The 27,147-nt window shown below is 39.6% G+C and overlaps 1 protein-coding gene across 6 annotated transcripts in view; it reads right to left on the reverse strand.

Moving 5' to 3' along the window:
• The window catches only part of epha3 (eph receptor A3), an 80,388-nt gene that overhangs the window by 15,724 nt on the left and 37,517 nt on the right, over positions 1-27,147 (reverse strand). For 4 of the 6 annotated variants that reach the window (XR_003672484.1, XM_028433814.1, XM_028433818.1 and 1 more), the window contains exons 4-12: positions 24,170-24,325; positions 20,692-21,051; positions 13,685-13,809; positions 9,022-9,184; positions 8,609-8,714; positions 8,238-8,302; positions 7,004-7,129; positions 3,910-4,095; positions 1,069-1,130 (exon numbers count right to left, since the gene is read on the reverse strand). Coding sequence is in view for 4 of the 6 variants with exons in the window: in XM_028433814.1 (XP_028289615.1) it covers positions 1,069-1,130; positions 3,910-4,095; positions 7,004-7,129; positions 8,238-8,302; positions 8,609-8,714; positions 9,022-9,184; positions 13,685-13,809; positions 20,692-21,051; positions 24,170-24,325 (1,349 nt within the window). In the remaining 2 variants the exon portion in view is untranslated. Of the gene's footprint in view, positions 1-1,068; positions 1,131-3,909; positions 4,096-7,003; positions 7,130-7,702; positions 7,791-8,237; positions 8,303-8,608; positions 8,715-9,021; positions 9,185-13,684; positions 13,810-20,691; positions 21,052-24,169; positions 24,326-27,147 lie in introns of those variants that run through there. The other 2 variants (XM_028433815.1, XR_003672485.1) reach the window with 2 other exon arrangements.

Consider the following 27,147-nt stretch of genomic DNA (forward strand, 5'->3'; position numbering starts at 1 on the left):
GCACAGATTTACACAGGCAAACCTATGTGATCTGTTGTGTCTGTCTGTGCATGGTAGTTTTTGTTCGAGCTTCTGCATGTGAGGAAGACTGCTTTATGTGCCCTTAACACGCACTGGTCTACTCTGTGTTTGTCAAAGACCACATCATTTGCAAGATGAGTGTAAGATGAGTATGTTTTCCTTTGAAAACCAACCAGGCCCACCTCACCTCCCTCCTTTCGTCTGGAGCCATTAGCAGCCAGACCACCTGGTTTAGTCACTTCAAAGCTTTGCAGCTTCGGGACACTGACATAAGCTACAAAGCAAAAAGCTAAAAAAAATAGTATGCATATGGGTGCGTGTGTGTATATTTGTACACATTCACAGTGATGAAGTGCAGGGCTCTGGGAAAACGTCAGGAAACAACAGCCAACCGCCCATGGATGGGCCTGGATGCAGAGCAGGCACACATGGAAAAGGGCTAAAGCAGTACAGTATCTTTCGAGCCAGTGTTGTGGCTTGGCTGCTGTGCTTTAGCTAATTTCAGTGAGGCAGGTCAATCCCTCTTTAAGAGACAGAGGCATGGCAAGAATCAAATTCACGCCTGGCTGGAAGGGCAGCAAGCTGTTTGGAGAGAACAGCTAAAAAATGATCAGAACTGCTAAAATCTGCCATTCTCAGGTACAGCTTGTTGAAAACTAAAACTTTTTACCTTCAATAAGTGAACAAACCTAGCAGTAAAGTGTTGTAGGAGGCAGGTTACCATGGTAGACCATCTAACCGTAAACCCTGTTTTTAACACTAAAACCTAACCATAGGTTTCAATGCTTAAACTCCAAATAAAAAGAAAACATAACAACAACAACAAAAAAGTGATTATCCAGGATAAATACATCCATTGTCTTGTTAATATTATTTATGCATGGGGATGTGTTGTTCAGATAATACTCACAACACTTGTAGAAACAATGCTGATAAGCATTTAACAAATAAAAAATGACAAATGTTCCCTTGTGTGTTTCTGTAGCTTCAGTTCATGTTCACTAAACTACATTGGCTTTTTATACACAAGTGTGCTTCATTACTTACTCTTAAGAAGCTGTCAAGTGATCCATTCTCCATGTATTCTATCACAATCATGACAGGCTTACCTGCAACAAGAGCAAATCAATCTGTGGTCAATCATATTAGCTATATTACACAAATAGTGCATGTGATGCACAACATACATAATTACAAAACAAACACAAAGTGTTCCGCTTCAGTATTGAATTTAGATTTATTTCCCGATATAGGTAAAGTCATAGAGAGTCAATAGGACGAAGGTGTAGGTTGACTAAAACATACACAGTCCCTGATAGGTTGAACTTGCTGCACACACATACACTGAGCAGAATAAAATGATCCTAGTCATAGTTTTAGGGTCCCAGCAGGTCAACTGTCAAAGTGTGACATCTTTATTTATGTGGAAGATCTGGCTGTAAAATCTATGCTGCCTGCTATCATCTGTACCTGATCAGAGTGCAGGCAGAACAAGGTTTATTGCAGGGAAAGAAAAATACTCTTAAAAAACCCTTAAATCAGCCATTGTTAAATGAACAGCTTTGGTGTCAGTGTTTGTGTCCCAGATGGTTTTGTTCTGTCAGCTTCAGCTTCTACTCCTTTTTTATTATTCTGAGTAATGTGCCCGCTTCTTTCCTTCCTCTGCCCGCTTTCATTCCTGACCCAACTTTTATCTATCACCCGTCCTTCCCTCTGACTTTGCTACCACTCTTCTTTCTATGTAATAATATGAACCCCTCTGGTAAGCCAGGGTCGCTTCTATATGAACTGAGTCACCAGCTGAGTAGAGAGGGTGACGGAATAGGTTGTTAAAATAAAACAAAAATCTATGAACCTCAAGAGAACTTTCCATTATTGATGATGGAAGTTAGCTAAGTCAATTATTTTAATTAAATCAAGACTGACCTGAAACAGATCTGATGTGAATTTCTCTTTAAAATGTGGAGGTGAGTCTGATTTAATTCATTTGCTGCATATCTAGCAACCAATTAAAATGAGTCCACATGTACATACATATTTTGATTCAAAAATGATTTCAGTATGACAAACACTGTCATTTTTATTCTGTTAAAAATTTAACTGCAACACAAAACTGTTCACATCATTTAAACACACAGATCCAGTTAAACACCTTCCCACACTCAATCCCTAAAAGGTTGTGATGGATTGTTCCGTTTACCGCCGAATGGTTTTAATAGTCGCAGACGGGAACGCACACACCCAGTCCTCCCTCCTGTCCACCGCCCTCTTCTCTTCCCTCTTTCTTTTAACATTGGCAGCAAAGATAAAGGCCCCAAGCCCTCTTTGTTCTCTCAAGGGAGAACAAAGGGGGCCAAGTGTGTGGACAGAACAGTGCATTTGTGTGTGTGTGTGTGTGCAAATATGAAGCCTGTGGATCAGCCAAAAGCAGCAGCAAGGTAAATGGGGTGTGAAAGTCTCAGGATTATTAAGAATTAACAGGAGCAGCTTAATAAATCACCCTGCAGCAGTGTGTGCGTGTGTGATTTAGGTGTGTGTGGCAGCATATCAAATGGACCTCCTAAAACTATGCCCTGCCCTTATGCTGCTCCAACTTAGGCACGTGTTCAGGGCATTCCTCCAAATGTCATGTAGACACACATGCACTGCATGTACAGCACTGCATATTGGGCTTCCCCTATTAGTCTCAGAGCAGTAAATGAAACCACAGTGCAGTGTTATTGCAGCATTTCTCACCGGCTGGACATTAATAGGAAGAGTGGTTTAAGATGTATTAGGCAAACAATCTCCTGGTGATGAGAAATCTCTCTCACACACACAGACACACACAGGGCCTATCACTTTCAGGATGTGCTGTGTTCAAGGCTGAATGAAGGCATCCAAGAACAGAGCAGTTAGGTTGTTCAAGCTTTTTTTCAGTTTATGTGCCAAAACTTGATTTCAAATTTTAATGAAGGAAACTCCTATTGAAAGCTGGAATAGGTTTCAGATATCCTGCCCCCAACCATAAAATGAGCTAAGACAATGGATGGAAAAAAAATCCTGCAATGCTAATTACTTCTCTCAAAAAGCAATATAAAGTTAGTCCTTATTCCTGCCAGACTAAAATGTTTGCGTATTACATGATGATTTGGCACCAGGCAATACTGTTTTTGATTAGTCATAGTCATGCAAGCAATTTAAAAGGACATAAGTTAAAAGGAGTCATTAAGGAACTTTCATGTTCATGCAAAAAGTTAAAATGCAGAAAAGAGGAGACAAAAATAAGGACCAAAAATTAAGGACAATAATGTGAGGAAAGTTCTCCTGATATTTTATTCTACTCTTTTAGAATAACCACACTGGCAGAAACACTTAACAAGCCAAGTGCCGCAGGGAGATAGAGGCCAGGCCCGTTTCTCAACGACAAAGTTCAGACTCATTATTTCCCTTTTTCTGCACTCATTCCCTTTTAAAAGAGGCCTTCTGTGTGCTAATGATAGTCTTATAAAGAGCCCCAGAGGGGAGCAAGTCAGAGATATGGATTTATGGATTTATGCTCGCTTTGGACACAGGCTTTGATCAGAGCACATTGATCTGCAGAGATTTACACCACAGCAACTCAATAAAACTCTTTCAGTCTTTCACAGAAGTGTCAGCCACTTTAGAGCCATTTGTCAAAGACAATTGCAAATCCGGAATCGGTAAAAAGACCCCATAGAGGCAGTATCTGTGATGGAAGGTGAATGCAAATGTTCTGTTCTGTTACACATCATGTAACTGCCACCCTAACAGACATAATAGTAATGACTATATGTAAAATCAGGACTTACTGGAAAGAGAAGATATTATTTGAACAAAATGTTGTTTGCATTTTAAAAGGCCTTTAAGACTCATGAGTACACTTACTGCGAGTCACCACCCCTTCCAGCCTGATGATGTTGGGGTGGTCAAACTGTCCCATGATTGATGCCTCAGCAAGGAAGTCTCGTCTCTGTTTGTCTGTGTACCCTCCTTTGAGAGTCTTGATAGCCACACAGATCTCCTTCTTGCTTGGCAGCTTCAGACGACCACTGCACACCTCTCCAAATTCACCTAAAGATAAGACAATGAAAGGAAAGGGACAATTCACACCTCATCTCTTTTCCTATTGTACAACACGGCATTGTTGTATGGCTAAAGAGCCAACCAAAAACGTCTGAACTAGCCTGCGTGGTTGTAAGTACTCAGTTTGACCTGCACACATCTATAGCATGAAGAAAAGTACTACACAGTTCTTGGGTTCAGCTGTGGTTTGAGGTGTGATGATGTATAGCTTTTGCAGATGCTTGGCACAAATCATTTTTCTGTCATGACATCACTTTTACTAATCATGAAATACATTTGTGGACTCTGGAGCATCGGTGAAACCACATTCTCCACTGCTTTAAATGAGGCATGACTGAACCGATGGTGAGGGGATGCATGTGTTTACCCCATTCCCTACATATGTGCATACAGTATGTGCATTAAGGTACTACAGTCATGTGCAAAGTAAGCACTACCTCTTTAAATGTTTTTTGTGTATAAATGTAATAAAACATCATCAGACCCTAGTATGTCTAATTATTGGGCAAATATAATCTCTGATGAACAGCAGTAATACATTCACTTTTTTCTTTATAGGATTTAATTAGGTGAGCTGCAGCAGGTGCTGCTGATGATCAGTCCTTGATGAACTGATCATCAGCAGGTGTACAGACCTCTATAGACACAGACGTTTTGACAGTTTGCTTCTCTGGAACATTCAGGTGTGTGTTAACACAAAGGCAAGAGAGAAAGACAATGGTGTTAGAGAAGCTACTGTTGCTGCACATTGATCTAGAAAGACTTATAAAACCCTTGAGGTTCACTAAATTGCATCTGAACAAAGAACACTTGTGGAACAATGTCCTGTGGACAGATGAGACCAAAGAGGAGTTGTTTGGTCTTAATGATCACCACCATGTCTGCTGAAAACCGAACATAGCAGTTCAGCAGAAACACCTCATACACACTGTCAAGCACGGTGGTGGAGGACTGATAGTTTTAACTTGCTTTACAGACAATGAAATCCTCTGTATACCAGAGTGTTCTAGAGACAAATGAGAAGACATCTGTCTGACAGTGAGAGCTCGGTTGAAATTGGGACTCATATTAGGTAAATTAAAGCACAGCAGCAAATCTATATCAAAATAGCTAAAAAAAATAAAAGAATCAAGGTTTTAGAATGGACTAGTCAAAGTCCAGACCTCAACCCATTACTGTGCATCAGTGAACACTCAGTGAGATGAAGCAATGTTGTAAGATGGCATGGGCTAAAACTATCTGATGATTTAGTTTTGCATTTCATAACATAAAAAACAAAATTTAAAGAGGGGGTTTTAACTTCTGAACATGATTGCGCATGCTTTGTAGGGTAAGTCGGCTGACCACTTTAAAGGCAGGCCTTGTGAAAGCCTTTTGGCCCAACCATAAAAGATGAGAGCCGTTTATATAGCTAGCATGTGAGTGTATGTTACTCCATAATGTATTCATATTGAGTCTGTTCATGTGAGGTGATGTCACAGCTAAGCCGTGCAGATCTCTCTCTCTCTCTCTCTCTCTTCATCTAGCACAATCGTATCCCACAGCAGATCTGGTTCAGAGAGCATGGGTCAAACTCTGGACTTGAAGCAACTGGGTCTGGAAGAACTTAAGCCACAATAATTACAACCTGTCTAAATACAAAAAAAGCATGCCTGGTCTTTCTTGCTCTGCTCTGGTCTTCTGGACCCCAGCAGTGGACAGACAAGCCAGGCCAAAGCAACTTTTTATGTGGTCACTTGGAGAAAGAAGATCCTAGTCTAATAAGGCTTGATTAGGGATACTCACTCCTCTTCTGAGTAGATCTAGGTATCCCACTTTGAAGTTAAAGTCTGACCCATGTAAGCAGAGCGGAGCATGTGTTTCATGTCTTTTAACACGCAATCACTGATTGGCAAGAAGATCAAAGTCCTGTTAACATGTTTAATGAAGACAGATGGGGGTAGACACAGGGATGGAGAAAGACGAGGTATGTTGTATACTGCACAAAGTGCTTATGCGGCTTCATAAAAATCACACAGATGGGTGGTATGTTGCATTAAATCTGACAGACAAATATGTTTACATCATGGCTTAAGCTTTAGTGTTCACCTCTGGTGTTCACTTCATATTTTCTTCAGTTAAAATAGATTAACAAGAGCAAGCCAGAGTCCCTCCTCATTTTCCTTCACTGTTTCTGGAATTCCATGTCCATATTCTAAAAGAAAAAACTGTAATAGAAAAGAATGTATCACTGTAACCCTTAACTCATAACATGTTTTAAACCTGCCTTGTTCTTATAGAGTGCAATGTAGAGTCAGGGATTAGAGTCTCATGCTGTCCTGACAGTTTTATAGTGTGAAGGGCTGGTGGGACTGAGGAGACGAGTCTGCTGTTATGTGCTGTGTGCTTTAGTCTCCATCTATTCTGACTGCACTTGACATGAATCATAATGCATTACCTTCCCGTCTGCACTCCTGCTGGAGTTATCAGGGAGGAGAGGAGAGGAGGGGGAGGGGGAGAGGAAAGGAGTGGAGGCAGGGGAGACAGGAGAGGAGACCTGAACCGGTTGGAAGTTCTATCATTTCACCAGCGTTACCTCCATCATAGCGGAGGCCTGGAAAGAAGGAGCATCAAGCTGGGGCATTAAATGCTCTCTCAGTCCCAGCTGTGCAGTACGTGACGCACAGATAATTGACCTGCTGCTAAGAAAATGTAGATATATAGGTGCTCTACTTGCACTTCATTTTTTTTTCTTTGAGTGGTTGTGCACTTGCTGTGTCTTTGCCATTTAAACAGGGCGGGAAATAGTAAGAAAGTTAAAGGATGAAATAGAGGTCTATTTTCCCTAATCTACTTTCCATTTTGTAGTGATCCCTTCTTCTGCACTGATTTATTTTCAGTTTTTTTCTGTTCTCACCTGCTCCCACCACTTTATCGATGGCAATACAGGAGGCATCCAGCTCCTTTGCAAACTCATGCACAGCCTGGCTTGGGTCTTCATATGTGTGGGGATCCACATAGGTCCTGATTCCTGGCAGCCGCACTACAGCAACAAAAAAACCTGTGTCAATTAAGCCATTTGAAAATGGGATTTTAAACTGTGTGTGTATGATATATAACAACTTTACACTGCACGATGCAGCCACAGCTTTGAACATGATATACTGTTGTCCTGAGTGTCTCAATAATTAAGTTTTGAAGAATTTCCTTTGAGGACGAGGTCAGGGTGGGGTTTCAGCGGTGGTCAGTTGATACAGTAAATCATGCATTAGAATAACATCTGCTTACATTTGCTGCCTTAACTCAGTCAAGAAAATAAAGGCCAGGTCCACACAGCTGATTTGCAATGCAAAAGCACTTTGTTATGTCTCTCTTAATCTGTGAATTTGTGAATGAAACAGTCTTTGTGTTTCCCCACATAGTTGTGTTGAACTGTGATAGTTACTCTTTCTAGCTCTTACATTGACTTAAACATAGGCATTGATTTATTAAGCATGTGGGGATACTTTTAAGACCTAAAAAAAACAAAAAAAACTTGATGCCCTCCTACTATCCAGCTGTGTTTTAGTAGTCCCTGCATGGTAAAATTTATGCTCTTCATCTGACCCGTCCTTACCATTCATGAATCAGTGGGCAGATGCTGCTCAGTGCCTGGGGAATTCTGTGGCTGATAGCTGGGTCAGGGTTAAAGGTATTATATATTCCTAATAAATAACACATTTGAGAACATACTTAGTACAAAGAGCAACGAGTGAAACAAAAAAAAACATAAAATAAAAAACTTTTTTAACATTTTCTTTTTTTTCTTTTCTTCTAAGTAATTTAATCTATGTAGTTTTCAGCACTGTCATTACCTATACAATTTAAATATTTATTATTTATTAATTGACTGCCCCACATTTACATGGAAAACTCAAATTAATAGAAAACAATTAGAAAAAACTAAATATGAACTGAATTAACTATGAAATGTGTAAAGATCTGTTTCTTTACGGAAGTGGAAAGAGGTAGTTTTCAGCACCTTTCATACCTAGCTAAAACAGACTTCCTTGGTGTCATTTTGATCATCGTCCTATTTAAACTGGCGTAAGTACCCTGATCATCACGAGTAATATGCAGCAATTACAGATCAAACCAGGTTCCGTACTTACAGTGACCGTTTCCAAACTGCAGTCTTTTCTCATCAGGATGTTTGGATTTGCTGCGGCAACAAAACCTGTGAGTCCAAAAAGAGAACAATCAGAAGCAGTGTCACATTCCTCTGTAAAACTTTGCCCACTAAGGTTAGCAAGAGCTACGTGCTGCTCTTTTAAGACAAGAGAGATAGATACTCTCACTGAACACAACCAACTGCCAACTTCAGCTATACACACACAGCATTTACTGTGTTACAGTGAAGAATTAGTTGGAAGCATTCTCAATCAAACATATCATTCAGTCATAAGCAGAAATATTAAATTGATTGCTGTAACTGGAGGAGACCAGCTGAGAATCCAAGCATTTATTTGAGCAGTAAACAGACCTGCCAATCAGCACGTAGAGCAACACGGTGAGCAGGATGATGGCCACAGAAGAAGAAATGGCAATCAGTACAACTTGGCTGCTCTCACTGGAGATAGAGAAGGCTGCTGAAAGACACACACAGAGCATCAGTTAATGAGCACATTTGACAACAAAACAATGAAACATCAATCATGTTTCAGTCCTACTCTGACAATACCAGCATCTATATCAGAATAAATCATGATTTTGATACCCGGAATAATGAATAATGTTTCAAAACCTTGTTCAGGTGTTTTTGTTGTATATGTGTATATGTTTTTAGGGTATTTGTTTAATCAGCAATAATATTCAAAGGAATACACTATGTGAAGGTAAGTAAGATTAATCAGCAAAAAGAATCAGCAACTGTATTTTTACCACACAGAAACTTACAGTCAGGACTGGTCTCAAACTGGAAACTGGGGCTGCTGGCACCGTACCCAGCTGCGGTGCGAGCTCTGATCTGAAGCAGGTAGGCTGTGTTGGGTTTCAGACCATTCAGCGTCACATTACAACCTCGAGCACGGAGGATGGTGTAGCTTGTCTCCTGCTCCTCCTGTCGAGGAGAAGAAGACAGAAAAATGAAAATAAAATTAAATATGGGTAATACATTTCACTTCATTATAAAAAAAAAACAAAACACAACTGCTTCTTTTATCCAGCTCAGTGCTGAAGACTGTATGCACAGTGTGCATGTCCGTTTTCACACATGCCAGCACCCACATGCATACACATAAACATCTTGGACAGTTTGGTAGGTTTAGTCCCAGTCAGATGAATTATGCCCTTCATGTTTTATGACTTCTCTCCTACCGATCTCCACTGATAAAACAACAGGAGGATTTACACAGCAGGTCTACACTCAGCACATTGTTTCCAGATGTGGAGGGCAGAAGACCAGACAAGAAAAAGGAGCAGGGGGGCGAGTGAAGAAAAGAAACAGGAGAAATTAAGATTTTAAACAGATATTCTTAGAGATAAAAATAGAACCAATATATTAAGAGAAGTCTATAAAAATAGAAAATCACAGTAGCAACCTACCTGGTGACTACAAATGGGACTTAAATGAAAATTAATTTTCAATTGCCCCACAGTGCACTCACATTATTTCTGACCCAGTTTTACGCTATGAAACAGACCTTTAAGGACAAAGAGGACAATGATCTTAAATTGCAATGACAACCTATAACAAATGACTTCAACTGTTCTGAAAATGAGCTACATGTTTTTTTAACACTTCCAAGCTTATAAAAATCATTTAAAGCCAGAAAATAGTCTCTTAACTTTATAGATCTAAGCAATGTCACAGACACCTAAAGAAACCTCACATCCACTAATGGTGTGGATCAGGGTAGCTTTTTAAACTGGTGAGTGTGTGTGTGTGTGTGAGGATATACCAGAACTAGAACAACTCATCCAAACTATAAATCTCTTGCAGCTTGTCACTGTCCTAACACACAGGACAGCATGTGATCTCCTGAAAATCAAACCCAGGTGTGGCACAAGCACACATCTGTGTACATGTGTACGGAGGAGGATACTCGCACACCTCTCTGCCTCCTTTTTTATGCATGCTGCAGCGTGCAGTGTAGCTAGTAGTGTGCTTGTGGACTTGTGTGTCTCACCAGAACACTGTTAGAATTTAATATGGCCTCTGTGCTGCTCTCTGTTTTGACAATGTAAACAAAGCTGCAGCAAATTACATCTTGCACACACATACAGTCATAGATGCAAATGCATGCAGACCCCAAAACAGGAGATGTACAGCAGCAGTCATGTAAATAGTGTTCCAGCCAGCATTCCTTTTGTCTAAGACTAAATAAACAGCCTAAATTAAAGTGGATTCGAAGCTCTCTCAGCTCTTTAGATTATGATGATAAAACATGTAAAAACAATCAGGAAAGTGTATTCCCATAAATTCTATTTGCACAAAGTGCTTGGAAATTCCTTATCAGCTGCAGAGCGCCCTTTGGCCTGCTATAGCAACAGGGAGATCATACAGTTAGCCTGGGGTTTTTGCAGAAGATGAAACACCTCTCTTCTTCTGGGAAGCCTTCTGGTTGGGAATTCCCAAGAATATCACCAAACCTTCCCTAACCATTCCCATATATAGGATAGGAAGTGAGCAACCCTACTAACCTTCTTATATATGAGCCTTTAGGGACTATGCATACGGTGGTATAGGGTATGTGTGAACCATGCAGGCCATGCCACATGCAAAACACTGGTTAGGTGTTTGTAAAATAAGGAGTTTCCTGGCTGCATGTAAGCTACTAATCATGGCCATACGCACAGTTTGAAGTAACAGATCTCTATTTGAGATCTTTAAAACATACACATTTGAAAAAATGTAGACAAAAGATGAAAATGACAATGTCAGTTTTTGTAAGTATTTATATAAAGACCGAACACAGACTAATACATATTAGTATACATAGTATGCAACACAATGTAGCATTAGAACACAGGAGTGATGGTAACTAGAATGGTCATTTACCACATTAACAATGTCTAGACTGTATGTCTGAATACTTTGCTATCTTCATTGAAAAAAACATTTAAAAAAAAACGGTTTTTGAACGGTACAAGTTAAAAATTTCTAATTCCCCACGATGTTGATTTTTGACTTAAATTAATTAATGTTATTCTTCAAAACAAAGTACAGAATATTTTACTGTTGCTTACCTACCAGCTTAGTTTCACCTACATAATTTCTGTTTGCCTGTGGTACTGATGTGAAATGATCTGTCACATTCACATGTACAAGTACTTTGGGAGCCATTTTGTGCATCAGTTGGCAGGAACTGCTGTGCAAATTAAGTCTCAAATAATCAACCCAAGATTTTTTTAGTGGTACGTTAACAAGACTAAATGACTTGTGAAAAATAACATTTATGTTCAGCCTCATGCTATAAACTCCTTGTTTATTTAAATTTTACTAATGAAATATCTCAGTGTTTAAAACTTCACTTTCCTTCTTGATTTTTAAAACCCCACAACCAAAACATAGCTGTAATTTTCTGTGTTGGCCAGTGACTAGACCTATAGAACATATTGGTCCACTGAGGATTCCATTTTGAGTGATGTTATGTGGTTGTTGGCAAAATATGAAATTTTAAGTTTTGCGGTGACAGGAGCAAAGCAGGAGTCATTGGTAAATTGCTATTGGATTGCATGAATGTCTGTTTCAAACTTGTGTAAACACAGACAGCTAACCACAGACAGGCAAAGAGTCTGGCTGATGTTACAAATCTCAACATCTCTTTCTTGCTAAAAGCTCTCTCTTTTAATCTCAGCCAGTCTGTTTTTGTGTTCTCTTTCACCATCCTGTTGATGTGTATATGCAATTATGTCTGTGCGTGTCTTTGTATGTGTCTCTCTCTGCTTTCTGTCTCATAAGTGAGTCATGGTGTGGTCTTGGTGTGGGGAATTCATGCCCCAACATTTGTCCTCTTATGGCCTTGAATGTTGGCATGCAAGGTGCCCTCGGCACCCCTCTGCCTGCCACACGAGGAGACCTCTGTCCTGCATTGTAAATGGGAGTCACCCCCAGGGCATCATAGTTTGGTCTTCTGCATAGAGGGTCCAGGGTTTAAAGTCCCTGGTTAGGTAGCTGCTGAGGAGAAAACTGTGTGTGTTTGTGTGTCCTTGTCTTTTTTTCACTTTGCATGGGTGAGCAACAGGTAGCTCACAGCTGAGCATTAGACCCAGAATCACTCATTAACTTTTCCTTTCACTGTTTTCCGGCCTTGTTTTAACATCTTAGGTATGGATGGCTGAGCAGAGACCAGAGTTTAGAGAGCTGCTGTCAGCCTACTAATCAAGAGATTAGGGGCCACTGTTGGCATTCAAGCAAACTGATCTGGGACACACACATGCCCACACTGACATACACACACACTGTCGGAGTGATTAAACTTGCATCCACGGCTAATTTCACCATCAAATGTCAGCCATAGCACAGCATTGGTGCTGAAAGCCAATGTAATTCGTTCTGCACTAATTTCCCTCACAGAGGAATGAGGGACCCCACGGATGCATTTACTGTCTACCATAAAACTTGTCTCCATTAAGGAGCTGAGTGGAGAGGAGGACAGCATGAGAGATAGAAGGAAAGATTTAAACACGAGATGAGAGGTAAAAGGAAGAGAAGGCATGGAGGAGTAAGGAACAGAAGAAAGACAGACAAGAAGAAGGGAGGAAGATGAAGGAGCAGGAAAAAAACGTTTCTGTGTCTTGTACTTCTAGCAGTAGTAATATCAAAAAAAGTAATGTGAAGGGGGTCCATTTTTTACAGCGTGAACACACAAAGAAAGAATCAAAGCACAGCTGCTGTACAAAGTATTTGAACTGGAAAAAAATAGAATGGCCACAAAGAATAAAACAAAAACAACAAACCCTAACTTCATTGAGTGATTTTGGGAGAAAAACTTTTGAAATCTCGAAAATTCCTTTCTTATTTTCTTAGGAAAGACATAATGAAATAATTTATATCGGGTAAATATAGCAGCAATTAGCTTAGCATAAAACTGAATAAGTAAAAAAAGCATAAAAGTAATTATTTTGGCATGATGGCCATCTTTGTATTGATAGTTCTGCCAGCACATGATGCAGTTTTCTAATGCACAGTGAATAGAAAATGAAGAATTACCAAAAACACATAGAAAGCATTAACTGGTGTTAATTTGTATGACTACATTATTGCAATTTAATAACTTGTGCGTGGAGTCAACAGAAATTCAGTCTCCTCAACAAAAGCTTTAGATGCTCATAAATAAAATTAGTAAGAAATGGACTTTAAATAACATCTTCTAGGGGCCTACAAAGTGGAAGTGTGCCATTTTTACAGACAGCACAGAATAACAAAATTCACCCACTAGCAGCTCTAATGCTCAATTATTAACATGCCATATGGCTTCATATGCTGGTTTACTAGACTAATAGAGAGTGGTGTCAATCTTATTATTATTATTATTCATTCTCAAAATTATTGGACCATTCCTTTAAGAGGTGCAGTTTATAATATTGGGTTTAGAGTAACACACTCTGCACCAACCTTTTCGTAGTATTTGATCTCATAGTCGAGGATGATACCGTTGGGTCTCTCCGGCTCCTGCCAGGACAGGGAGACACTGTTTCTTGAGGTCTTCTCCTTTCTGATCACTGTTACTGGAGAGGGAGCTGGGCAGGAGACACAGACAGACAGAAAGAGCAAAGACACAGAAAGAGTCAGTTCCTTTATAGTGAGGTTCAGTGGAAGTTCAGTCCCCAGTGTTGAATCCTGGCAATTGTCTATAGTTCCTGTTAGCCTAATTCAGTTTGCTGCCTGGTGGGGCCACATTATAGGCTGTGGCCTGGGGTTGGGAGTGGAACAAGGCTGTGTAACAGTAACATAACCAAGTGATGGATACACACACAAAATCCCCAAGCACACACTGATATTTTATATGGCTTTCATTTTATCAACATGTCACTGGTACAACCAGCCTTCACTGTAAAACAAGGACAGTCTAGGTTAGATTTTCTGACAAGGTGGGACCTGTCACTGCCAGTTCTCACCAGAAGAAGGTAACATGAGGCCTATATTTCAGTCTTTAAAAACGAATATGTGTCCATATTCCTCCATCTGGGGGGATGGTCGACCACGTAAGGGAACACTTTTTCCTTGTGTGAAATTTTAAGACGATCTTCATCTAACTCCTTATCCTGTTTTTAATGACAAACCTTAGGCAGCAGTTTTGTATGCCTAATTGCAATGGTCTAGATGTTCTGTTAGTAAAACATAACCATGTGTTGTATTATCCACAAAAGGTTTTTTTGTGATGGCATGTTGCATAATTGCCAAGAAAATGGTGGAGAGGTTTGCTGCAGATGGCGCAACACTGGTTTGAAACACTGCATTCAAACTGCAAGATATATTTATTATGGGGATCATTATTCTGTTGTTTACATGTCTGGTTATCATTATGACCATAAATGGTTATCAGTCTTTCCAAGAAAGGTTATCTGGAGCAAAGTTAATGAAGTTGCAAGCTCAGATAAAAAAGAGTGGTTATTGGCAGAGCTGACAAAAGTAATAGTTTGTCCTCCCAGTTTCTATTGTATCAGTCCAGTGTCTTGTTATATCCTAAACCATTAACCGTCTAGTTCCTCTCTTCTGTCAGTTGTCCGCATGCCTTTTGGTTTGCTGCTTTAGCCTTCACCAATCTTCTTTGCCAATCCTTCACCCAATGCATTGCCTTGCCTCAGGGAGTTCACATGGTCCCAATCTAGTCATTCAGCCCATCTCTCCCTGTATCAAACCCTGCAACCCCTCCTTCCTTTTGCATCTCTCTCTCTCTCTCTCTCTCTCCTAACTCTCTTTCTCATTTCCCTTTTTTACTGCTCTCTAATTGCCAGGCAGCTCCGGGGCCAGCACAGCATTGAGGCATTGACTTTTAATTTTATTAGACCACAGGAAAAAACATGTTTGTCTTTGAAATGTTCAAGCCTGTCTTGATTGTGATTATATGGCTGCAGAATGCATCTGAGTGTGTGTGTGTGTACATATACTCATGTATATTTCCACGGGAAGTTATTTTTTTTCCCCTGTAATGAATCCAGATGGGGAGAATCTGTTCTATACCCCTTGCTCCTCCTCCCCTCCTCTCCCTCTGGTTCTGATAGAGGGGTGAGGCTGTGCTTTTTTATTGGCTCTGTGGTTTATGGTGGTAATGATTTACTGTGTCTAGGTCGCTTGGAGGCAGCTTCAAGTTCCTCTTCTCCTCTGTTTCCTTCTCCATGCTTCCCTTTTCTATCTTCCTGCATGTCGAGCAGTTAATGTGCTGCCACTCTCTGTTTCTGTCAGGAATAACTGTGAATCTGATGCAGTAGATCCAACAGTGGCCTTAACAATTGTCTCTGTTTAATTCACTTGAGAGACACAATCAGCTGTTGAAACATCCAAAAATCATAAAATGAATACATATTTTTTTATATTAAAATAATATAGTTTTCATATTGGCACATGTATCTATTTTCAAAAGGTAGAGCTGACTGGGGCATCTGATCACCCTGACTGCTAACACAGGAATGCAGCACTGACCTGCTTCCCGATTTCCCTAATTTGCCAACAGCATATAAGAGCTGCATAAGATTTGTTGGTTTCATCAGGTCATGAGGTCACAACAATGCTGAGAAATGCTACAGACCCCCTTTGTTTCAGCACTGCTAACCACATGCCCTTAGACAAAGCATGAAACTAAATTTACCATAACTATAAATTTCATTTCTGCATCAATTTTAGTTTATTTTTAGTTTATTTTGGTATGAATACATCATTGCAATTAAGCCATGAATTTACATAATTGTAAAATCTTGGACCCCTTTTTTAAAATAATTTCTGTCTCTAACAGAAATCATATTATATTAATAAGCTGATAAAAAGGGATGTACCATGCATGTATCTGTACTATATGTGTATGTGTCTTCTCCTGCTAAACTTACTTAGCAAAGTTCCACTGCAGCTGCAAATTAGACTGCTCTATATGTGGATCACAGTTACTTCTGTTACCATAGTTATGACAACAAGTGGAGGGCAAAGCAGGCAAGAGGAGGAGAACTATCTGACAGCACCTTGACAGCACAGCCAGGACACACTGCTCCTTCCCAGGGAAACACTTAATCCAGCTTTTAACAGCTTTGGCATCTATGTGTGTGTGTGTGTGCATTTGAGAGAAAGTGTATGGACGGGTGGGGCAAGTGCACTGACATACCTAATCCTTGTAAACTCTGATGGCTGATGGAGAGAGTGCAGCTGCAGGCTGAGATATTTGAGATTTGTTAGAGTGAGAGATGACTGTGTGTATGGTTAGAGGTACGTTGGGAAGGTGTGTTTTATGTTTGTGTTTGTAAATCAGTGTGCATACATGTGTGCTGATCCACAATATGAAAAGATCCATGTCTTCTGATAATCTCAAACTTTAAGATAGAACTCAGTATTCTGAGCATGCACAGGCCCTCTTAGTGTTGATAGGCCCTCCTCAAATCTAATATATATTCAGATGGCAGAGAAAATCCCCCTGACTAACCACACACAGATTAGAATACTTAGTAACAGAACACTCCAAAGCTTTGCTAAACTGGTTTGTCTTTTTCATTTGGATTGTGTTTTTTCAAGAATGTGTGCTTTTTAATCCCACTGATCTTTATCCTTAAATTACTCGAGTCCTTATTTATCTTCAGTCAAGTGTGTGCACACCCACCCACACACAACTCACACATACACACACAAAATCTATATTTACTACTCATTCCCATTTTGTTAAATCTGTCCCTTGTCACCATACTACAGCCCAGCCGTGACAGCAAAAACCAGTTATGTTAGTTATTTAATTTTTTTGGAAATTACATTCTCATGCACGCAATGACATGTCATTGTTCAGCAAAATGTCTGTGAATCAACAGGTGCTACAGCACTGTACAGCTACTGTTTGCTTATTTACAGTTTTTAGATACAATTCCCATCAAATGGTCAGAGGATGTTCTGTTTCCATATTCCGTATAGGGATTTTACAGTTACTCCTATGGAAGCTAGGGAGCTATACTGGCTGCAGTCCCATACAGACTACTGGTGTTTTATCAACCAGGGAAGCTACCCTAAGAGTTAAGTTAAGACGTTTTGGGTATTTCTACTTGACTCCACTACTTATTTTCCTGTCTACTTCTTTTTTACTTTCTACTAATTTTGAATTCTACATTTTGAAAACAGTCCCGTTACTCATGTTTCATTAAGGCTTATTTTAAAATTCTTATCATTGCTGTAGCGCCTTCCACATTTACACAATTTGATAAGGAGTAATAACATTCAGTCATCCTATTGGTTTTTTTTATGTGATACATCTCCTCTGCACGTGACAAATGCACAGGCCTAGAAACAAGAAAGATGGGCACACACAGTTAAGTTCCAAACAAAGTGTGCTAAGCTGCTATAGGCTTGCGCTGCTAGGGGACACAAACATGAGCCACTGAGCGGTTCCCGCACCTCTTCAACACCACCACCATTCCCCCACCTCCTCTCCTCTTCTTCCTCTCCCCTCACTTCCCATCAGGTTGACTTATATTCATGGTCCAGCATTTTAGGTCACTAACTGTGTGTCCAGCCTTCCTCTTTCTGTATCTTTCTACAGGTCTCTCTCTCCCTCTCGCTCTGTATCTTTCTACAGGTATCTCTCAGTCCAGATCAACATGCTGAACGGCATCAGGCCCTCTGTCTATGTCTTTTTCCATGTAGTACTAGTATAATTAACCTGAACAACATATCAGCTAAAAAACAAATACAATACATCGTTTCTCAGCATTTCAATTGTAACAACTGTTAAACAGGAGGTTTTTTTGACACTGTCTGCTTGCTTGGAGGTTCAGGTTCAGTTTCTGTAAAGCATCTACAGACAATGTTGATTGTAAAATGTGCTACATAAATAAAATTGAATTGAATTGTATTTGCCTAACACTAAGACCCACTATGATTTGTTTTACAAAAAAATACAGCATTAAAAGACAGGGTGCTAATTTAAACATGGCTGTGTAGAGGCTTTGATTGTATCATTCTCTCCTGCAATTTCTGTTTTTAGAAAACATAATATGTCCTTTCCTTTCTTTTACTAATGCACCCACAGTTACGCCACTGACTCTGAAGCACTTGATGCTCTTTGTCTCACTGCATTAAGCTTCAAGGTATGCCTACTGTGACCACACAGTTTAAATTCATAACTCTCACCATCTGTCTGTCATCATCAGTGTGATGGAGTCTGACCTTGCTGTATGACAACCTGTGATAAAAACTGCCACCTGTTCACTCTGGTCAAATACAACTTTTCAAGTGCTACATCACTCACTCGAGCTCTGAAAGAAAAGATGACATATGGAGGAATAGAGGAAGACATAAATATGAGGAGAACTTCTAGGTGAGGGTTGGGTTAAGAAGTGACAGGTAAAAGGAAAAAGACTCAGTGTCCATAAAGAGAAGGACAGGGGGAAAAACTGCTGAGCTGCCCACAGAAAACATCAGAAAAACAAAGGCAAACTATAGGAGCAGCACCGTCAAGGAAAAAAGAAAAGGGAGAAATATGTTGATGAACTAGAGTGAGACCTTTGTGCATTCCTTACTAGAGTCAGGGATTTCTGAGGTTTGGCACTTTCTACTGCAGCTAGATTTATTTTACCCTTGGAATTTGACAGAACTACTTCCCTTTGCCTTCTCAGTCTTCTAAGAGCTGGAGTGTGCAGAGATATTTATATAAAAAAGATTGATGGGTGTTTCCAGCAGCCCATCCTCACATTGAGACAGTCTGTTAAAGGAAGAAACATTTTTTTTTATAAAGGAGGAAGACATTCGATCCTGGTCATTAAACAAGAGAATAGGATCCCAGGATCGGCTTATAAATGTCCAAAGTTGATGGCTGGAGTGCATATGTTGGAGACTGTGAGAGGCGCATGCACTAAGTGGCTGATACATTTTTATTCACACTTTGCACGCTTTTTCCTGACACATATACTCCCACACGCATTATGTATGGACTCTGATTTTGTCCTCCAGTCATCAGATCCAAACAGACAATTTAAAGGGAGAGGTTTAGTCGAGATGATGATGCTTTTTATCATCAACACTTGCTGAGCTAAAATTAAAACAGAGCTATAGGAAGCCTTTCTGTGTGACACTGAAAAAGAAGAACACTGTCAATCATTGCTCTTCGTCCTACTGACAATGGCATGTTTCCTTTGAAGTATTGCCAGACTATAAAAAGCTAAACAAAATCTGATGGCTTGGTCTGCAATCAATTTTGGCTGTTTTCTGATCTTGTGCTTGTAACGATGGGAATTACAGATCTTTGAAGGAAGCTAGATGATATAGCTGCATTCCTATCTGTTCAAAAGAATGTCTTATTACTCTTTGTTCATTTTTAGGTAAAGATTTGGCCTATTGACTGTGGTTTACATCATATTTCTACTTACACAAGCCAGTCAATCTAGTTATTCCAGTTGTGAATCCAGATGCTGTTTTGTGTCTGAGGTTTCTTTTAATATGTGTTTAGTATGTGCGATCTGGAATGCTATTTTTTTCTGATAAATATGTGAAATCTATGTTGTGAGGACTCAGTTCAGCACATATCCATATAGAAGATGGAGCTGAGTTGGAGCTGAGAGAAGACTACATTTGTCAGTTTGTATTTTTTTTTTTACACAGACTCTTCAGCCTACAGAAGAAAAGCAGAAAGCTCCAGGAGTGGAGAGCACCAGCTGGGGAGAAAAGAGTAGGTCTTAACTCTTATGTCGGTCTTAGCTAAGTCTGAACTGCCTAACCATGTTTGTAGCTGCGCATGTCCAAGTGAATACATCCAAAGCCAGGACTGTTACCAAGTAACACACTCATATCCAAAGTGCATCCTAACTTCCTCCTTCAGATATGGAAAACAATGGCAACAAAAATCAAAAGAATAAGAATACAAAGGTTAATGAGGGAGAAAGAAGAAAACTTATGCAAAGCAAAAAGATCATCCTAAAGCCAAGGATACTACATAGTGCAGGGCTCAAACAAGTGTGCCTTGTAAAGTAAAAGTAAAACTTCTTAATCAGTTCACTGTCTGAACTGATTTCTGATCAGGTGTGACTCTTCTTAACACTCTGTTCTAATTCCTGCCATAGACATTAGACAACTTTTCCATCTTATGTTTGCTAACTAGGTGTAAAAGGCTCAACCCATACAGGGCTTAAGTCTGAGTTGTGCACTTGTGGAGTTGTTTTTGTAACTTTCGGGACTGAGTTGGATGTTATGATACACCCAGGCCAGGCATATGCTCAGCTAGTGTACTCTGTGATCCCACTGCATGATTCAGAAAACTCTTTAGTAAAACACCTTTTTGAAGCCATTGCATTGATAAGCTATAGCTGACAGAAATGCAAAATGTATTTGTGTTTGGGGGCATGTGTGGTAACTAAAAAGAGGCAGAGGACAAACTGGCAGATCAATTTTGTACTTCAGTTATTCATGTGTTTGTGTCAGAGCAGTTTGATGTGATATCTCACCAGCTTGGTTGGTGGTGATGGTGACAGCGGCATACTGTCTCATCTTGGGTGCCAGTGAGGACACGCCATTCTGCGCTTCAATCTCAAATGTGTAGTTGGTGTGGGCGAGCAGGTCGCCCACCGTCACAGTGGTGTTTTGGAGGCCCGTGGCTCTTGGCAGAAAACGAACACTGCTCCGGCAAGGCTCACAGTGCTGGGTTCCACTGATGCTGCCATTATCAGCAACACCGCGGCAGCGTTTGCAGACAACAATGAAGGTAACATCCTTGCGTCCTCCGGCGTCCTCTGGCCAGCTCCAGTCCAGGATAACTGAGGTTTCATTAATGGAAGAGATCACATTCCGAGGAGCTGAAGGAGGTCCTGGGGGAAGAGATGGAGGTGAGGTGAGATGGAGCAGGGCAGTGGATTTACAGAATGAGAGTTTTTGCATAGAAGAAAGATGATAGAAGAAAGGGAAGAGCACAAAGAAAGGCAGCGGAGAAAAGAAGTATCATGATCAATCAGCAGACTGACATTAGATGGAATTAGATTTAGCAGCAGAACCGTCAAGTAAAGTACACAGAGCATGTAAGATGAACTTTTAGAATTAAAGGTCTTTTTAAATGGAAATTCCAGTTCCTTACTGTGATGTGTTGCCTAAGGAGTGCTTTTGTAGCATAGGATGATTACGCTAATATGTCATTTTTTATGGCTACAACCTTTTTTACTACTGCTTTCTGCCGCTTTATATAAGGAGCATTTAAGACGGGTAACATGTCCATTTGTTGGTAAAAGTAGTGTGCAGTGCACTATAACCGACTTTGACATTTGCATTTATGTCAATGGTCTTTGAGAGCTGCACAATGTATACACAAGCTGCTGTTATTGTTCTAGTAATATAAGAGTTGAGTTAATGTGATTCAGTCCATTATGTGTGTTTCGCTCTGACTCTCCAAGTCTTTGTCAAACTCGGACTGAGATTTCAAAGTAAAAACAGATTTCAGATTCTTATATAAGAGAGGGAGGACAGAACAAAATTGCCAAATAACTGCTAAGAAACTGAGGAGAAGGAAGGAAAGAGATTGAAATAGGTTTACTGGATTGTTTAGTTTTCACCGTATTTCCAAAATATGCATAGCTGCTCTCTCTGTATTAAAGCCTGTTATGTGCCTGTGCAAAAACTATTTTAAAGTTAATTTTATTGTTTAGAAAATCATAATGTCATCTGTGATCTCTCTAAGACTTTTCAAGATATAGGAAATTAAATATATAATAATATAAAATAACCATGAATAATTATTACCTCTGCTCCACCACATCAAAAGTTTCATGTCTAAGGACATTTTGTGACACAGCTATTGTTGCATGCTCATGCACTTCAGCTCTCTGACGTATTATGCAGAAAGTTTAGTGTCAGTATCATTTGTGGTATTTCAGAAACTTGAAAGCTGCATGTCAGCACTGTCACGGACACAACCATTTTTTGTCTCTCTCTCATCAAGCTGATTGCATGAACTGCAAGGTGAAGCAGAACATTTTGTGCTAATTTGGAGGCAGTGTGTGGGATGTGGAGGAAAGCACTGATGCATTTTTAATTGGTAACACTGAATTATAAGTGGACAAACTACACTCATAAAACAGATGTTCCAAAACTGTCTCCCACTAAGTACAAAGGAAAATACAGTCATCTGTTTTTAACCCAATAATTCTCTCAGTCAATTTTCATACCTTAACCAGATATTTATTACAGGTCAAGAAAAAAAATACATATTCAAAAAAAAAATGTATGCACTTATGCACCAGGAGGACTTAAATAAGAATTATTGCACATGGCTGTGCACATTTGTGGAATTTTGGGGAAAAGTTTGATTACATTTCTTAGGCAAGGCCTTTAAATAAGCAGTACTTCTGGCACAAGAAGGGTTTCCATAGAGGCTTAATAATGTGTGCATGGATTCTGCATTTAATATTATAAATGTTTATTATAAACTACTGTCTAAATGACAAATTCGGCATTGAATTAAGGCATGATACATATGTGAAATCTATTTTTTTATGTTAACAGTGTAATATGTCTGTAATCTGTACATTCAATGTCCACACTAAATATAGTGTTTCTAGCTAAAATAGAAAACAAATCTCTGGGGCTTTTTGTTAACACACTATAGGCTATTCTTTTGATAGAGAGGAATGGGTTAATTGTCTGATCTGATTCCTTCTGCCCTTTGAGATTTTTCCTGCCAACATTTTCAAATTTGAGTCAACTTGAAACAACCTTTATCACACCGCTAACAGTAAAATCCCTCTCCCCAGATAATCATCATCATTATCTTCTAACAACTTATCTATTCATTTTCAGCTCCTGCGTCACTCAATCTGTCCCAAAGAGGTGAAATTTGCGTAGCTGACAAGATGATGTTGAGATAATCATACCAGGGACCTGTCGTGACTGTCTTTCTAATTAGGATTGTGTCTATGGCTGTGGGCGTTGATTTATATTTTCTACTGTTCTCCATGCTGGATTACTTTTTTTTTTTGTTTCTTTCTTGCCCCTTTAGTAACGGGTGTATGTATAATCTGACATCAGGGAATGCAGTGATTTATAATTTTAGAGGGAATGCATTTTGGAATTCTCTCAGAGGAATCTGCATCTGCAATCAATAAAACAGAGACAAAAGAGAGTCCTACAGAGAGTGGAAAAGGTGGTGGGCAGACTTGGCTTCCTCAACCTTTAAGCATATATTCACTGTATTTACTGGTGAATTGGGAAATTGCTTATTATTAGATGATCTTTAACTGCATTATGGGAATCCAAGTTTCTAATTTATCTAACAGTATATTAGAAGCATTAGTGTTCCTATGTTTCTTGAATTCCCCTCATGATTAATAAAGTATCTATAGATATATATGTATTAGTACTGTACAAACTTATTCAGCATCTGAGCATTTATGATTGGTAGACTTACACATTTAGCTCTGAGCACAAAGCCAAAATCTCTTGTTAGTTTCCAATATCAAAGTTTGATTTTGTCAAGGTCAGGGTAGACCTCTGCATTAATGTTTTTTTAAAAATGGCAAACTGTCATGTTTGATAGATTACATGTTGCTCTGAATTCTGCACATAGCAAGATGGCACTTTGGCAATATGGTGCATGTTGTGGGTAGCTGCATTTACTCCTGAGAGATACTGCACTCTGTCACATGTCATGGATGGGTCATGGGTCATGTTCAGCCCGTCTTTTAACAGGAAGACATAATATGAAATCTTGTATGTGTTTACTGTTATTAATCTGGGTGTTTTAAACTAAATCATGACCTTCTGTCTTTCAATGTGGATGTGCTGGGTATCGTGTGTGGTCATGGTGGACTGACCTTCCAGGACAGAGGTCATCTTCCAGGCTCTGTTCTGCTGCATTTGACATTTGGATGACTGCTCAGAGGCAGTAGTGTCCCTTTTCTCATGATAAATAAAATCATAAAAATCATAATAAAAACTTACGGGTACAGGCCATAGAGGCAGGGTCCCCTTCAGCACGGAAGTAGTTTTTTTCACAGCCACAGTGCAGTGACCCTTCATGGTGAGAAAAACTGTGAGGTGGACACTTTGAACACTCCATGTTCCCGAGGGTAGATTTGTAGAAGCCTGCCCTGCACACTGGAAACAAAAGAACACAGACAGATCCATGAGCATCATGCTGAACCAGCACTTTGACAGCTATATAAAAGCTGCATTCTTCTTTCAGAGTACCTACAACAAAAGCAGGAAGGAGTAAAGTATGGGCTGCGTATAACACACACACGCACACTGACAAACAAACTGCAGGAGAATAGCTGAATGTAAATTGTCTGCTAATGTAACACGAATCTATTGCCTGCTGGTAAAAAACAATAATTCTCTGAAATGTCTTTATCTCTGTTTCCTCTCCTCAGCTCTCACAAGGCACAACATGAATAATGCAAATTGTCCCCTCAGATAAAAGGGATGTTCTCTTTAAATATCTGTGGTATTAAATCTGCACTCAGCAGCTCTTTTAACTCCTACTCATCACAAATCTGTTGCAATCTGCGCCAGTAGGGTGACACTCCACCTGTGTAAAGTGTATTGTATGTGTAAGTATATGTGTGTCTGCGTAGGAAGGCTTCTTTCTTTTCTCTTCCCATTTAGTTCCACTCAGCTTTATACTCTGCTCCTTTCTTCTCCTTTATCACAGGTTGAAGCCCCTGTCATCTTATCTCAATGATGGGATACAATGCATTTAAGCCAGCAAAATGTCTTGCTCAATGATGGTGAAGCTCATGTAGGGCTTAAGATCAAGAGTGCAGTATTTCCAAGCACTAGAGGTAACGCTCCTGCTGGCACACAGTGATGGGGAGTTCAAGTAACACACAGGATTAAGGCATTCATCCAGTGAGTAATGTGGCATATATTCAAATCTGGAAATGTGCTTGAAAAGTTTTACTGAAACACTATTTAAATACACTGGGGCAATCTGCATGCATTTCACTTTAAATTAAATGCTTCCCACACATAAGAAACCCTTCATTGTTTAATCATAAAGCAAGAAATTAACCAAATTCTAGAATTATATCTATTAAATAAGAGCCCAGCCACAATGATTTTATTAAAATGCAAACATGGTCCTTTTTCAGTAATATGACACTGTTGCACACACACTCCAGCAAACAGGCTTGTGCTCACACAGGCACACACCAGATTAAAGAAATGGCTAGCAGCAACAGCAGCGAGCCAGCAGAATGTGTGGGCTCAGCAGAACAGGTCTGACAGATCCCAGTGGTGGACAACACACTTCTGCAAAAGCCAACACTGCTGATACTACTGCCATATCCATCACTGACACTGCCACACCAAGATCCCAATGCTGCACTAAATACCCCACTACCTCGCCTCTGTTGTGTGTGTGTGTGTGCCTGCGTGTGAGAGTGATAGAATGTGAAGCTGCTTTAACATCCCAGTACAATCCCACTGATGGAATGGCAAGCGCAACACTTGCTGACACACACAAAACAGACCACCCTCATTGGAGGAAACACCAGGAAATTAGACCTGACAGCCAGCAACCCCAGCCAATCAGGGTGCAGAAGCAGCAAGGTAGCCCTTGGGTTACCAGAAATGTAGTGGATTATGGGTAACGAGACAAAAGTTGAAATGATTTCATCTCATACTGGCAAACTGGGCCTTTATATGATCTCTTATCAACCTTTGACCGAGCATGCATGTCCCTAACGGTTCTTTTACTATATTTACTAAGCAGTTTAACCACTGGGCTAAAGTCCAACTAGATCTGTTTCCGTTTAGCTACTGTATACAAGGTCATAGCATCACTCCGACTGACGATTAGAAACAAATCTGTTGTGTAGTCATTTTCATCTTAGTAGAACATTTTTATTTTTATTATAATAAAATATTTTGTTTCATTGACATACCTATTTGTTAAATATGTATCCCTGGCCACTGTAGTATTTAACAACACAGGTAGTCATTGTGCAGTGTTGAGACAATATTAAGAGAGAGGTGATGTTTAACTGTATCAACCATGTAACCTAATGGGCAGTATGACCTACAGGGTATTTTCATAGGGATATTTTAATTGTAGAGTAACTCCATACTAATACTTTTAATCAATATTCTCTGCAACTGCTGGCAGAATATTTTATCCACTTGAATGAACAGCTCTGGGACTCAACCAAAGAACCAAATTGAAAGAAAACAGTCTAATTTCCACTTGAACGATGAAAAAAATTTAAAGGGACTTTTCAGTGCGTAACACAGCCTCAAAATTTATCAGTCAAAGAGAGGGTCTCATAAATCCTCAATGTAAAAGTTAATAACCAAAGCCGCACTTACGGTATGAGATTTTCATATGACAGTATAGTGATATGTTGTATTTTCTTCACCACAACCCTAAAAAATATTTTTATAACTGCTGGAAAAGGATAATAAAGGTCCTGTTTCTACCCCGTGTGTCTGCCAGAGTAAAAAGGCAGCCTTGGAAGAGACTGATGGTAAAATCAGATTTTGCCCGTTGGAGGTTAACTCCTCATCTAGAGGAGAACCGAGGTGTGTTACACTGACATTCATCTGCAGTGTGGGCATGAGAGGATAGAATGAAACCATGTGCAGAAGAAGTGTGTGTGTGTGTGCGTGTCCCAGGAGAGGATTCACAGCACCTCTTCAAATTTCAGAGTATGTGTGATTAATTAAAATATGTGTGTGTGGTTTCTTCTTTTACTAATGTTGTGGGGACATAAATTAGATTATACAGTCACATTATGGAGACAAACAAAACAATTATTTAAGGTCAAGGTAAGGTTAGATTTAGGTAGATCTATACACCAGCACCTATTGCTGCAGGAAATTAAATATTTGAATGCAATAAAATTGTATGAACATTTCCCTTGAATCATCTTTTATTCATTTTCAAATCAATAATAGCAACACAAGCAGCATGTGAGAAT

The sequence above is a fragment of the Parambassis ranga genome, chromosome 21 (genome assembly GCF_900634625.1).
Source record: "Parambassis ranga chromosome 21, fParRan2.1, whole genome shotgun sequence".
Lineage (NCBI taxonomy): Eukaryota > Metazoa > Chordata > Actinopteri > Ambassidae > Parambassis > Parambassis ranga.